This window comes from Corylus avellana, chromosome 4 (assembly GCF_965113065.1).
Source record: "Corylus avellana chromosome 4, dhCorAvel1.hap1.2, whole genome shotgun sequence".
Classification (NCBI taxonomy): domain Eukaryota; kingdom Viridiplantae; phylum Streptophyta; class Magnoliopsida; order Fagales; family Betulaceae; genus Corylus; species Corylus avellana.
In genome coordinates this window covers 33969117-33984000 of record NC_142493.1, presented here as the reverse complement: position 1 = coordinate 33984000, position 14884 = coordinate 33969117, and the positions used below count along the sequence as shown (strand labels likewise).

General features: G+C 36.2%; 2 protein-coding genes and 1 pseudogene across 5 annotated transcripts; 2 read left to right on the top strand and 1 right to left on the bottom strand.

Moving 5' to 3' along the window:
* The first annotated feature begins 1480 nt into the window (after positions 1 to 1480).
* On the top strand, positions 1481 to 4561 carry LOC132179692 (poor homologous synapsis 1). Of its 4 annotated transcripts, none has more exons than XM_059592449.1 (8): positions 1481 to 1769; positions 2669 to 2785; positions 3235 to 3300; positions 3449 to 3552; positions 3666 to 3889; positions 3973 to 4025; positions 4213 to 4240; positions 4330 to 4561. In XM_059592449.1, exons 1-8 carry the CDS (start codon positions 1497 to 1499, stop codon positions 4386 to 4388), a joined length of 924 nt encoding a protein of 307 aa, XP_059448432.1. In that variant the 5' UTR covers positions 1481 to 1496; the 3' UTR covers positions 4389 to 4561. The 4 variants fall into 4 exon arrangements, with proteins under 4 accessions (XP_059448432.1, XP_059448434.1, XP_059448431.1 ...); XM_059592451.1 differs by having other exon boundaries at positions 4175 to 4240; XM_059592448.1 differs by having other exon boundaries at positions 4213 to 4392.
* A 685-nt stretch (positions 4562 to 5246) lies between these two features.
* LOC132176940 (peroxidase 57 pseudogene) lies at positions 5247 to 9544 on the bottom strand (annotated as a pseudogene).
* A 179-nt stretch (positions 9545 to 9723) lies between these two features.
* LOC132180060 (lysM domain receptor-like kinase 3) lies at positions 9724 to 13993 on the top strand. The gene is made up of 10 exons (XM_059592904.2): positions 9724 to 10390; positions 10805 to 11005; positions 11342 to 11481; positions 11574 to 11663; positions 11771 to 11876; positions 12296 to 12447; positions 12928 to 13025; positions 13113 to 13251; positions 13434 to 13532; positions 13829 to 13993. The coding sequence occupies exons 1-10, from the start codon at positions 9727 to 9729 to the stop codon at positions 13991 to 13993; spliced, it is 1854 nt and encodes a 617-aa protein (XP_059448887.2). The 5' UTR covers positions 9724 to 9726.
* Positions 13994 to 14884: the final 891 nt, after the last annotated feature.

The window sequence follows — 14884 nt, the reverse complement described above, 5'->3', positions numbered from 1 at the left end:
TGCACTTGAAAATGTATATTTGGGAGCACATGTAGCTTTTCTTTAATTATTTTTTAAAAAAATTATAATTTAAGCGGATTAAACTATACTTGACCCGGTTGGAGTAGCTCCATATATATAGTGGATTGACGTATTGGATAATGAAGAAAGAACATAACAAGACTGTCTACGTCTCTTGAGCGAAAAGATAACACTATAAAATACTAAAATTCTTCTAATTGATTAAAAACGTACCAACTATTACAAAGTTTGCTAAATAAATAATAGATTAATGACACCTCAAAAGGAAATTAGAATCACTATAAATGAGAAAATTACTTTGTAAGGCAAGGATAAACTAAATATTGAGATATATTTTGGTGGTAATAGCTTGTAATTCCACAAATTACACTTCTCTTATTAGTGAAGATTGCATTTGTGACTCCAATTAATCTCGTTTGTAAACTTCGTTTAAACAAGGGTTTGCAAATAAGTGTATCTGTTCGAATAGGGTTTGCATAGTAGTAATTATGTTTGCAAGCCTCATTTAAATAGACTTTACAAACGAGTGATTGTGGCTATCTTAGCTGGGCGTGACCATAGCACTCCCTCAAGTCCACCAGGGTATCAGGGTTTGCAAACAAATGCATCTATTCGAATAGGGTTTGCATAGTAGTGGTTATGTTTGCAAGCCTTATTTAAATAGACTTCACAAACGAGTGATTGTGGCTATCTTACCTGGGCGTGACCATAGCGCTCCCTCAAGTCCACCCAGGTATCAGGGTTTGCAAACAAATGCATCTGTTCGAATAGGGTTTGCATAGTAGTGGTTATGTTTGCAAGCCTTATTTAAATAGACTTTATAAACGAGTGATTGTGGCTATCCTACCTGGACGTGACCATAGCATTTCCTTAAGTTCACCAGGATATCGATGGGAAACCAAAGTAGTTAATACTAGTTAGGCATATGTGGAGATTTTCTATTGCGGAGATTCGAACTCACACCCTAGTACATGCCCTGACCACGTGGGAACTTCCTTGGGCCATTGAACCACCACCCTTGATAGTTCTACCTTCTATTTGTTGGAATAGGATCCTCTCCATCATCTCCAGTTCAAATGAACAGGATAATATTCAATTAGTTATAATGGAAGGGTAATTTTGTCTTTTTACTTTTTGAGGAGACAAAACTACCACTCCACTATAACTAAGTGAATATTTTCCGATTCAAATGAAATTGAGAGGATCCTAATTCCTATTTGTTTGCTCATTTGTAAGCGCTTTGCAAACAAATAGTATTAATAGCCTTCTATCCTCGTAACAGAAATTTTTACAAATCAATTTCTAAAAATAAAATGTGTCCTTTGAACTATTTAAAAAATACCAGTAAAAAATGATTTTCGGAAGACGTGTTTAGACTTTAGAGGATGATTCGTAGAAATTTGTATTCATATATAATATCCTTCCCCTGTCGTCTATTCCCAAAATTGAAATTGCAACGGCCAAGAGAGAGAAAAATGGCGGGAACTCTGGCAATAGTACCGAGCGAAAGAGTAAATGAGGCGGCGGCTTCCATTAGAGAGCAGTGGGAGATCCAGTTCGCTCGCTTCTTCAGCTACCCTACTCTCTCCTCCACGTGTCCCGATCTCGTGCCTCTCACAATTAAAGTCCGAAAACAACGTCGCCAAGGCACCTGGGTCTCTTCCTCCTCCTCCGCTGTTCTGGAGCTCGCGCACGACCTCTCCGGCTCCGAAACAATCCTCACCGTCTGTTTCAGAGGGAGGAACCTCGTGAGTCCTCCGTTCTCTGTTGTTCTAGAAGCTTCATCTCGTTCTTCTGCTTCTTATGGCTCATATTTTTGTATACTGTTTGGTTGTTGAGAAAGTCGAGGAAATTCAAGTATTAAGCTATTTTTTTTAATCTAATATCCCTGTATTTTCATGGCAACCGAATTACTTAGTAATTAGCTCATCCGAATTTAATTAAAATCGGCTTATCATTTCGTAAGCTTTTGCTGTTCCTATTTCTATAGGTTTATAGGATTACGCTCCTTGCATGTGTTCTTAAAATTTCGGATCAATTTGTCTAGTCTCTCTCTCTCTCTCCCCTTGTGTTTTTAGAGGCACTACGTATGATTTGTGCTGTTATGTTTGTTCTTTAAGCTGGATTGGATCTAAGACTTAGAGATTATTAAAAAAGAAGAATCTCTATGATTTTAAGGTGGCTATAGGTGCACTGATTCAAGCTTCTGGAACTTCTTTGAATTGTTAATATATGTTTCTTTATCTATCTTTCTAATTATTCTTACATTCATCGAAAATTCAATTATTGAAGAGGAAATGGTCGAGAGTGTGGTACTATCGATGAATTCCTTTCCAATTTAATTGATGAGAATTCGAGGTGCTTTGTGATCTGCAATTCTCATCTAATATTTTTCACTGTCAGCTCTCTAGGAAATAGCATTCTGCATTTCATTCATGCGCTATTTCTTTAGACTATTGCAACTTCGAAAGATAATCTTCTGACACCGTCCAATTTTATTAACCGCAATGTTTTGGCGAGAACTATTTCCAAACTGGCAAACAGGACTACTGACTACACAACTTCTTTTGGATTCCAATTTATCCATTTTTACGGAGAGGGATACATCTGGACAGAACTCTGACTTGCACAATTAAACATGTTGCAGGAACAACACTACGTGTCCAAGCTGCACTTCTCCTGGCCTCAGGTGTCATGCTTATCCGGATATCCTGCCAGGGGCATCAGAGTAGTCTTTGTGAGCTACAAAGATCATGTAGGCGAGGCAAGTTGCTTAATTTGCTTACTAGTCTCTATATTTCAGCTTCGTGTGCCATAGGAATTCAAAATTTTAAATTGACACAGTAAAATATTGCTTTTTAACAATTGCATGGACAGATATAAGCGGTAAACTGTGTGCTCTGTGTTATGATTTCCCTTCAGTGCCGCTATCTTCTAATTTTAGAACTAAACATGAAAGATTGCAATATTCCTTCCCTTCTTCATTGGAGCTGCCTGTATTTCAATATGTTTTTGCGGGTGTTAAATTGCAAGGGTGTGACTGTAGAAGGGTTTCCTTATGAAGACTACATTTCACTAAGAAATCAACTGGCATGTTACTGTTAATATGTCTACTTCTCTTTTCTCTGGCATTAATACATTTGAGTAGGTCTTTAGGATATTTACGTTTAGAATTTTTCTTCAATCCCATTGAATTATTTCATATCTTTGCAGATCCAGAAGTTTGCTTTGCGATTTTCTACAAATTGTGAGACACAGATATTCATAAATGCTTTGAAGGTGAAATCATTGCTGCTTGAATTGTTTAGAATGGGTCTTTGAAATACAGATATCATCAAAACGTCCTGAACCCAAAGGCCACACTTCAGTTTTTCAATACTTTCTCCTCTTCTCATTCACTGATGGTCATGTTTTATTCCTTTTTCAGGATATCTTGAAGGATGCAAGGGATTTTGCACCTCTAACTAGCAACTTAGGATCTGAAATTTTATCACAATCTGAGTTCATGTCTTCTAATGGACACCCCGATAGGTAAAATGATCTGTTGTTGATTAATTAGTTCATTCTTCCCATTGCAGGATATATATGAGTAAGCAGATATAAATGTGAAAGGGAATACTGACCAAGCTTTGCTTTGTATGCAGAGCTTGTGAGGAGGACTTGAGTTTTATGGATACTGTCCAAGCTTATACGCCTCAAATGTCACCAAGTTTCAACACTGAAGTTGAGCAACACTCGTCAGAGCAGGAAAAGAAAACTGACCAGGAAAAGCAAACTGCAGTTTGTCATGAAATTGTAGAAATGGTTGCAGCATTACCCCCCAGCTTCACATCGTTACTTACCAACTGTTACTCTGAGGTCACCCAAGGTATAATAGATTGGTCCACTTATAAACAGGAGAAACTCTTATGTTTCCATTGATGACCCGATTTCCTTGATTGAAATATTTAGGTGCAACCAAATCATCTGTTTGCAAGGAAGTTGATCTCAAATCCCAAATCATGGTATCCTTTCAGAATTTTGGTTTGATATTGTTAATACATGTGTTTGATAAACCCGAAGAATAAGCTGTGGTGCCAAATTTTATATAGATTGGTTTAGAAATTGGAAACACTTTTTTTCACTCCTACTATGTGAAATTGATGCTCTACAGAACTGCTTTTTTCATACACGTTATTTGTTTTGTTGCAGAGATACATGGAAGATTCTTCCTTCCAAGGTGAGTTTGTTTTGAACTTTTTAGGCCAGGTATGGCAAAGATTTATTTATTCATATACATTCGGTAAGGCATGTTTCTGGAATGACCAGATATGCTGATGAGAGTGGAGAAAGTTATCAGCGAAATGGGTGGTAATATGACACTGTAGTTGAATATGGCTTTGCATATGACGTCTGGTGCAGAATGCACAACTCCCCACCCAGGCGTTTGCCTCGTACAGACTAAACTATCTTCATATGAAAAGGTTCCATTTTTCTTTTGATGATTTTTGAAGATATTTGTAGATGACCAAGTTTGCTTGAAAGTTGGGTTTCACAGCCAATCGGCATATAAGTATAGTTTTCCGTTTGAATGTAGGATTGCTGTTTCTTTGATTGCATATCACTTCCGTGTCATTTCTTTATGTTCGATACTGAGAAATTTAAATTGAAAGCAATCAACAAATTATCCATTAAAATGAATAATAAGGTCCAAGAAAGAAAAAGAGAACAAAATGATAGAATCAACTATGAGTAGAGATTTTCGGCAGCCTGTGGTTATCCCAGCATCTACCAAAGTCTGACGTGACCATTTTTTTTTAAATTTTTTTTTTTTTAAAATTAAAGAAGAGAGATATTAAAAAGAAATCTAAATTTGAAGTATTAGCACTAAATTTGAGGTATTAGCACCAAATTTGAAGCATTAGCACCAAATTTAGAATGATCGAATCTCTTTTGAGTGATACAATCCCTAAAGGGTTAACCTTCCACCCCTAGATTTTAGTTTTGAATCCAAAAACAAGTTTTGAGGCATTAAAAATTAAATATTAACTCATAAAAAAAATGACAATTTTTTTTTTTTAATTTTTTTTTTTAATATATGTCCCACGCTAGGCGGCCTTTTGGCAGCCGCATAACAGGACTCAACAACTATAGTACTCCGGCCTATCGAGGCAGGACTCACCAGCAAATACAAGCAACAAATTAAATATATATACATATACATACACATACATGTATGTAAAAGATCAGTTAACAGCCCGACAGTCTTTCCTTATCTCCCCTTCTATTCCAGTGAGCACTTCCACCATCCCCAGCCGAATCATGGCCTGACTGAACTTGTTTGACCATTCTCCTGGATTAAAAGCCATTCTATTCACAATCTCCCTTGTCCCGGGAGTATTAGCCATTGCCTGATCAGATTCAAGCAGTGCAATCCCTTGCAACAGCTTGAGATAGAATGTGTTCTCCAGCCTGTTGGGTGATAAGTGATCGAAGTACACGGGTTGATCACCTCTGATTAATTCTGCAAACAAAAAAAACTGTTGGGCTGGGCACATGGATGATAGAAAATTAGCATATGCTGTGTTCAGGTTAGGGTCTCTCCTATGAGTTGTGCTGAAATTATATAGTCTGTAATCAAAGAAGCGGCAGTGGGAAGCGCCAACCGAGTGTGCACCGGTTAGGACAACCATTTCTTCTATGGTCAAGCCTTTCCTGGTGAAGATTTCTACTATAGCATCGAGACGTAACTTTGCACCAGGGATGTTGCCAGGTATATCAACTACACGGGAAGAGAGACTGTCACGGCGGCCGGCTGGGACAGGATAGTTTGATAGACCAGATCGTGCAACAGCTTCCCGGCTTGCAAATGCTAATATATCAGCACAAGAGACTGTGCCAGGGCATTGCTGCTCAAGCTGGGTCTTGATCTCGTCAATTATATCAAGGCCCCTGAGGGTGGCACCGTTGGCTCCTGCATCTTTCTCTACACTTTCACCAGATGGTGTTGTGTCCAACAGAAGTGAGGCATCACAGCCCTGGGCATCCATACATATATATACATAACCAAAAATCATGATTTTACGACCCGAACCAACAAAACATGAATTTTAGGAAAAAAGCTTACATTGACAAAGCAATCGTGGAAAAAGAGGCGGATGAGGCCAGCAGCATTGCGTGGATTCGTCTCGATGCCCCTGGAAACAACATCAGCCACAATTTGCTCGGCACGGGGGCAAGTTTGATTGTAGAATCCAACCTCTAAGTCGTTCCCCATATGCCTTATTGCCTCGGAGGAGATGAAGATGGAGCACCACGCCAAGATTGTCACGATAGTTACGCGGCTCACTTCCATGAATTATTATTGTTTATGATGGCTTTCGTTTTTAGCTCTTTTAAATGTTACAAGTTTCAACCAAAACCACGTTGTCGGGGGTTCGGGAGACAAGGAATTTTCACAGGTTTTCAAAGGAGGACGGTTATGGCAGTTATATGAGATAATCAATCACTGCCTTTTCGTTTTATATTGGTCAGCAACACAGAGAATTGCAAAATTGTGTGTTTTTTGTTTTTGTACGGTGTTCCTCGTTTCGGGCCGAATCTGAGAGTTTTGAGGTAGTTCGGCCCAATGGAGCGCCCTAGTTTTGATTGATGGAGTTTGCAAAGGTTTTGGATGTTGATTCAACAATCAACTGTTCAGGCGTTGATCAAGAACGTTTAGCGGCCAAGACTCTTTCAAATTTCAATTCTCTTGAAAATTTGCCTTCAAACCAATCCAAGCAAGTGTATGGTTATTGGTTACGGACTTCTTGACCTCTGGTAACCGTCTACAGCATTGACTGGCTTTTCAAGTGGTTCCAAGGACGTGGAATCTCATGTAACCTCCCTCATAGATTCCTCCAATTGAATTAGGGGACCAAATAATTCATCATAAACTTAGGATCATATATCTATTTTAAGGTTTATATTACATTTTACAGATATTTCTCGGTATACATATATATATTGTCACATGGTGATATTGTTCCAGTTCCATGGTCTAATAATAGCATGGAATGGTTCAGTGACGTACGTTGCATGCAAAATTTGTATAAGATAAATTTCTGTTGGGTCAATAAATTTGGTTCCTACGTTTCCTGGTAGGTTGACTATATTTGCTTTCTGATGGCCGTTTGATAATCTTTCAAGATCATAATGGGGTCCAGAGCCAGAGGCTTACTTTACTGCAGGTTTTAATGACTGCATCAATTCATTGCCGGCCCTATATATATATATGTATCAGAAATAATATGAAGATCCCACGTGGAGCTCTCACAATGCCCTATAGAGGAAAGAGCACCTTCATGGTCATGGGCCTTGTCATGAAGTCTCCCTTTGGACACAGTAATTTTCCGGGTATTGTGAAATAGGAGGGCACATTCTATAATAAGTCTCCCTTTCAGGTTAAAACAGACTGCACTCGGGGTTTATTACTTATCGGATCTAAGAATAAGATTCTCTTTATTTAGTAAAATAGATAAGATCTATTTTTGGTCGAGATTTTACTTTTTAGATTTAATATTATATACATTGTCACATAGTGAATATATTTATGCACGACGTGATATCATGTGCACGGTTAGATCCTTTTTATTTCACTTAAACAAAAGAGGATCTTGTTATTAGATTATTCGAATTTCAGTTCGGACAGCCTATCCAAATTTCAATTCAGACAACTTAGAGAGAAAAAGAGAGTTGTAGGGCTCGCCTATCATATAGCAAGTGAATCATATATCTTAAACTATCCAAGGCAGATGAGTCTTGCAATCTCCTCTTTGTGATTGTAATTTTAAAAGTAAACTTCAATAAGGCTGCATATGGCTTGGCCCAAGAGGCTTGTAAATGGTTCATTGAGAAGACCTGGAACACTACAATTCCAGGGCCTTTCCATGATATTGTTTTGATGAATCAATATGTATTTATCTGATTCTTCATTAATGATAATTTATCTATTTCTTAAAAAAATAAAATACCTGTCCAAATTTCTATAACTAAAAATTTTCTGATCTAGACACAACATCATCCACATCCATCTTGAGAGCACTCTTTGGAATAAATAAAGTAACCCCCACTTTTCCGAATGGGTTGGGTTTTGGGTGCTGACTTCTCCCTGCCGACCCAGAAAAAGGATCCTCTCCATTTCAAAATCCCTCAATTTTCTTCATTTAGTGCATTTTGAAGGGTAGTATTGTTCAAAATTTTTAATGATGGTAGTGCATTAAATGCAATACTCTTCAAAATATACTAAATGGAGAAAATTGAGGGATTTTGAAATGGAGAGAATCCTTTTCCACTGACCCAAGGGAAAAAGATACCTAAATAATTACAGAAATGAACAACTAGGAGTCCAAGAGACACCTTTGCCCGAAGAAATTAAGGAAAAGAACTCTCTACCAGTCCACAACAACAATAACCAGGAGGCAGAAGGCCAACCATGCCTATCAGACTGATAAAACAAGGACACTTCTTACCTGACTAATAATAACTTAAGCCACTCAATATATATATATATATATATATATATATATATTCCATGAACCGTTTCCAAGATAAATATTTTAGGTCTAAGATTTGAACTCAATGACACCAAACTGAAGAGTCACTCAAACCTTAGCCTTTTGGGTAATTGATCAGACAGAGCTTATATAGTTCCACAGATGTGACCATAATGCATTATATATTAGGAGTCACCTTTCTTACATTGCATTAAGTATTGCTGATTAATCGATCATAGTCAAAAAAATGAAAGATATTACTCCTAATCCTAATCCTAAATTTATTTATAATTTAATAGGTTGCGAGTTTGGTAACACTGTGTATGCATCTTACTGGCTCTACAATCGGACAGACAATTGTAGGAAATTTTGATTGAGGTCTACCTACTCGAACAAGGAACCTCTCACAATTATAAAGATCTCGTGCAATTTGAACAAGGGATTATAGAAAATCTCATATAATCCCTTATATAGAAGTTTGTTTCCACTTTTTTGCGGCTCAAATAAATTGTAAGCATTGAGGAAAATTCTATATGGCGAAAATTAAAGGCGGCAATTCGTGTTCATGTGTTATTTTTGAATTGTGTTGAGACATTGGTCTAAGATTATGTAGATCAATCCCAATTTGACCTATTTAATTAAACGGGCCAAACCCTTTAATCATAACCTGCTAATCTTGTATTGAGTTTGCAAGTCGTGTCAAAAATTGTCAAGTCCTAATGTCGTGTATTGGGTTGTTGTTTTGTTAATGCACGTGCATAAGACTATATAAGTTAACTCTAACCCGATTCATTTAATTGAAACTTACAAATTTTATATTAAATTCGTGCAGAGTTCACGAACAATGTAAAAAATTGCTATCCTTATAAAAAATCAAGACAAAATCTGAAAATTTCAAATACTGTTTTATGGAGAGACTATTTGTTAATTAGAAAACAATAAAATTATTGATTTAATATTTAATTATCAACTGCCTCTTGTGCGGACATGTAAAAAAGAAAAAAAAGAAAAAGAAAAAAAGATTGGCAGTTTCCAAATGAAAGCCGTCAATCTAGCGATGAGTAAGCCGTTCGTGTTTCTTAAAGAACAAACAAGCAATGACAAAGAGAACCGAAGCTACCAATGCTGCAAGTTGGCAACTCATACATTTCAATATTTCTCCTTCATTCCCTTAATTACAAGGAGAACTTCCATGACCACAACCATGGCTTCCCATCCTCTCCTTCCCCATCTCCTCCCTCTATTGGCAACTCTATTTGCTAGGATTCTTGCGTCCGACACATCCATCAAAACAAGCCTTATTTACCCTTTTAACTGCGCTACTCAAATCAACACATGTAATGCCTTTCTGTACCACATGAACACCAGGGTATCGGCAGAACAAATTGCCTCTTTTTACTCTGTCAATTTGTCCCAGATGACGCCTATAATGCATGGCAACAAGCAAGATTACCTCATCCGTGTACCTTGTTCTTGCACAGATATAGAAAGCACTGTGGGATATTTCTACGATACATCCTACCCTTTAAAACTAAATGATACATTTGATAAAGTCTCTGCTGAGATATATAGCGGGCAAGCTTGTACGGGTGGAGGAGATGATCCAATATTAACGCCAGAAACAAATTTATCTGTTCATCTTCCGTGTGGGTGTGTAGAGAGTGATTCTCAAACAGTTGTAACATACACGGTTCAGGATAGAGATACAGTAGCAGGAATTGCTGCACTACTATCTGCTCAACTGAGTGACATTCAGAGGTTGAACAGACAACTTATAGAAAACCTGACGTTTATAGAGGTGGGCTGGGTGTTGTTTGTGCCTATGGAGAAGAATGGTATCCCGCCTCCAAAGAGGGGTGAGATCCTTTTGCAACTTTATGACTCTCATGTATTTGAATAAAGTACTTTGTGTTTCTGCTAAGAACCCACATAAATGATTTGTTAGCATCAAGTGCCTTTTTATTTTTTATTTATTTTTTTATTTTTTCTATATTTTGTTACATCTGTTCTGGTAATCTGTGTTACCTTGATCATGTATTCTCTTTCATGGTCAATCCTAATTTTGTTCTACTGATTTAAATTTTTTTGATTTAGTCCAACAGATCCTTAGTGCTGCAGTTTGATATATCTAAAAATATGCATAGATGTCTAAATGAATAAGAAAAATATATTTGTATCATTGTATATGCAAGCATTTCAGATTCAATCAAGGAAAAGCTGATGTAGTTTTTCATAAGTTAATTTGCATTGTTTTTGCCGTTTGTCACCAGGAAAGAAATGGAAATGGCCAGTAATCATTGGCACATTATCGGCTGTGACATTACTTTCAATGAGCACAATGATTATTGTCCTTCTCAGGAGAAAAAGATGCCAACAGAATGAGGAAGATCCAAGAGCTGTAGCCAAAAGCTCGAGTGCTAATAGAATCTCTCTCTTCCAGAGTCAGTACCCGGATAAAGATACCATGGAAGGTTAGATAAACTTATAAAACACATTCCCAAACGTGATAAGACCTAAGCATGCTCTATTAGTTCTAAATATTTAAAAATTATGTCCGGAGAGAACAGACAGACAAAGAGAACATAGAAAACATTCCTAGGTTACTATTTTGGGTACGTTTGTTGATGTGTTTTGAGAAATGTTTTTTTTTTTTTTTTTTTTTTTTAATTTTTGGTTTGCAAGAGTGTTCTGATGTGATTTAAAGAAGAAAATTGTTTTTAAAGGTATTTTGTGTTTTAATTAATTTCCCCTTCTTTTTTTTCTTTGAACCAGAAGAGAGGCACTCATAGTACAATTTCATTGTGCAGATGCAACAGCTTTTGAATCAGAGAGACCAGTAATATTTAGTCTAGAGGAGATTGAAGAGGCTGCAGGTTACTTTGATGCAACTCAGAAAATCGGAGAGGGTGGATATGGGAGGGTGTACTTGGGAATACTCCGGGGGCAGGTATGGCAGGGTGTTTGCCAGTTATCTTCCTTAATTTCTCCTTTAACATGCTTAATTAACCATCTAAATTTAACAGCTTCTTCAACTTTCAGGAGGTTGCAATAAAGCAAATGAGATCTAATAAATCCAAAGAGTTCTTTGCAGAACTAAAGATCTTATGCAAGATCCATCACATAAATGTGGTAAGAAAGTATATATATCCTAATATCCCTAATAAGTAATAATTGACTCCAAGCATGGTGTGAACGAAAAGACTCGAATATATTGACTAGAAAATTCTCTGGTTTAGGTAGAGCTCTTGGGATACTCCAGCGGAGATGACCACCTCTACTTGGTCTATGAGTATGTTCGGAATGGATCACTTAGTTCTCATCTGCACGATCCACTGCTAAAAGGTACTTATCTTATCGGGCTACTTATCTCTTACTCTGTTCAAAAGACTTTGCAGTGGTTTAATTAGATGAAATATATTAGATTTGAGACCTAGTAAAAGCATTAGAAAGCTAAAGCTGTATAAACTTGGACTTTCTGGCGATGTCTCTGGTTCAATATCAGGATGGTCCGTGAAACAACTTAGAAAAAAAAATTAGGCACACATCTGCGCTGTCACTCTAAATGACTAGTTAAATCACATTTGGAGCTCTCTAAAATTGTTTATAAATCTCAGTTTCATTTAGTAAGGAACTAATACGAGACTTAGCAAAAAAAATTCTTAAGTGGATTAGAAGTTGAACTTGAATGATTCAAATATAAGCTAGAAAGCTAGGCTTACACAGGATGAGCAAGATCCTAAAAAAAATGGTTTTGGAATCAGGTCATAGGCCTCTCTCTTGGACTGCAAGAACACAGATTGCACTGGATGCTGCAAAGGGTATTGAATACATTCATGACCACACAAAAGCTCGGTATGTGCACCGAGACATAAAGACAAGTAACATTCTACTTGATGATGGGCTCAGAGCAAAGGTACCAAAACCTCACTCCTTTTACCATCAGGGTATAGTGCTTTCACATTATCATTTGGTCAATTTATCTATTTTCAAAAATCTATTACATATATTGATAATATGCCTACTCTTTACCATAGGCTTTTAAGTCCTCAAAAGACTGCAATCTTGATTCAACAAAACATCAGTTCTCTTCTCTTTGTAAATCATACTCTGTCACGTTCATGAATCTGCCATATCACATATTGTATCAATTCGAATTAGAACTGGACCAAGCCGAGCCCTTTTCGTATGGATTTGGTTTGGATTCATTTTCAGTTAGAACTGGACCCGTTAAGATTGGAAAATGTATCCCATAACAGGACGTACATAATGAACACATGTTCCAATTCCAATTGAAACGAATCCTTTCTACAAAATGAACCTGCAATATTGCTGTAAAAGAAATATAATTAGTCGTAACCTTATTAAGCATGTGTGATGTGCTTTGCCTCTACAGGTAGCAGATTTTGGATTGGCAAAACTTGTTGGGCGAAGCAATGAGGAAGATTTCCTGGCGACACGGCTGGTTGGAACGCCAGGCTACCTTCCTCCAGAGTGAGCCTGATGCTTTATTTTGACTTGGTATAAATCTTTTTTTGAGGTGCAGTTAAATATTGTATTTCTGACCTTCAAAACTGAAAGATCCGTGAAGGAGCTCCAGGTGACCCCCAAAGCTGATGTATTCGCATTTGGAGTGGTTCTAGCAGAACTGATCACGGGACATCGTGCACTCATCCGTGACAATGGGGAACCCAACAGGATGAAATCACTAATTACAGTTGTAAGTCAACAAATTCTTTACAGAAAGAGAATTTATTAGCTTCTTGTGTCTATATAATATTACACATTTCTCAATTATTAGCTTCTTGTATATATATATAAACATACAATGTTCTCTACTGTTTCATCATTTTGTATGCATGATCATGATGAGCATGCTATCATTTTCCATCCCATAAGCAGATTAAAAACGTATTCCAAGATGAATATCCAGTGGTTGCTTTGGAAGCTGTCATAGATGGAAATCTTCAACGCAGTTACCCTTTGGAGGAAGTATACAAGGTTTGCATGATTTTTTTTTTGTTGGGTGGGGAATATACCCCCTTATTACCAAAAAAAAAGAAAAAGGAATTCCCGATTTTTTTGTACTTAATTTTCTGAATTTTTTGCCTGTTCTTTTTTTGTTTGTTTTTTTTTGGGGGATTTTTTTTTATTAATAGTATTTTTATTATTTTGAAATCTCAATGCAACCTCAATAGAAAATTGAGGAAACAATATTGTAAAACTTGTTAGTAGTTAGAAAAGAATAAAAGTAATTTCCCATATTTTGTTATGTCACACAAAATGTGTTGTTGCAGATGACAGAAATTACTGAGTGGTGTTTGAGTGAAAATGCAGTTGACAGACCAGAAATACGAGACATAGTTGTGACACTCTATCAAATAATGATGTCCTCGGTTGAGTGGGAAGCATCACTAGGAGGGAACAGCCAAGTTTTCAGTGGGATATTTAATGGAAGATGAGAAAAACTAATATATATATATATATATATATATATATATATATATATATATATATATATGTATGCTGTGATTGACATCACTTACAATTGATTTACTGTTTTGATATTTGATAACATGATAGCTTAGAGACTACTTTGTTACTCACTCAATTTCATCTTTAAATTATCCGAAGACTAGATATGGGAATGTGTAATTAATTTGGGTTTTTTTTTTTTTTTTTTTCCTTATCAAATAACCACCCCAATTTACAAAAAGTATCAATAGTACGTAGATTTATTCCTTCACTATACGGAGATGGTTGAAATGATAGTTTTTATTATTTCTCTTTTATTAACGCAATTGGTTCTTTTATTTATGTTTTGTTCAATAATTAAATAGCCTAGACCGACAAATGTCCCCCCATAAACCGAGTCCGAAATTTGTTATATTTCATATAACTTGAGAATATTTGTCAAAAGAAGTGGTTTTAACTTTTAATGCCTCACAAAACAAGATAGACATGGCTAGAGGACATGGAAAAATCTAGAAAAATGTTTCCTCCATAAGGCATAAGAAAAATATAGGACCTTATTTGATATATTTTCCAAAAAATAGTTCTGAAAACACATGAGAAGAAAAACTATTTTCTATTGTTTGTTATTCTAAAATTTGTTTAGGAAATTTCCATTGACTAGAATTGCAGTTATATGGTTTTTTTTTTTTTTTTTAAAAAAAAAGGATTCTAAAACACTAAAAATATAGTTTTTTGTTTAAAAAAGAAATAGGGATTTTGAGTTAATGTTTTTTATAAAATTGAAAGCAGAAAATACCTATGCCAACATTATTTTTATCCATATCTCTCTCTATCTTTTGTTTTTTTCCTTTTAAGAACAAAAAATTAGTTTTTAAGAA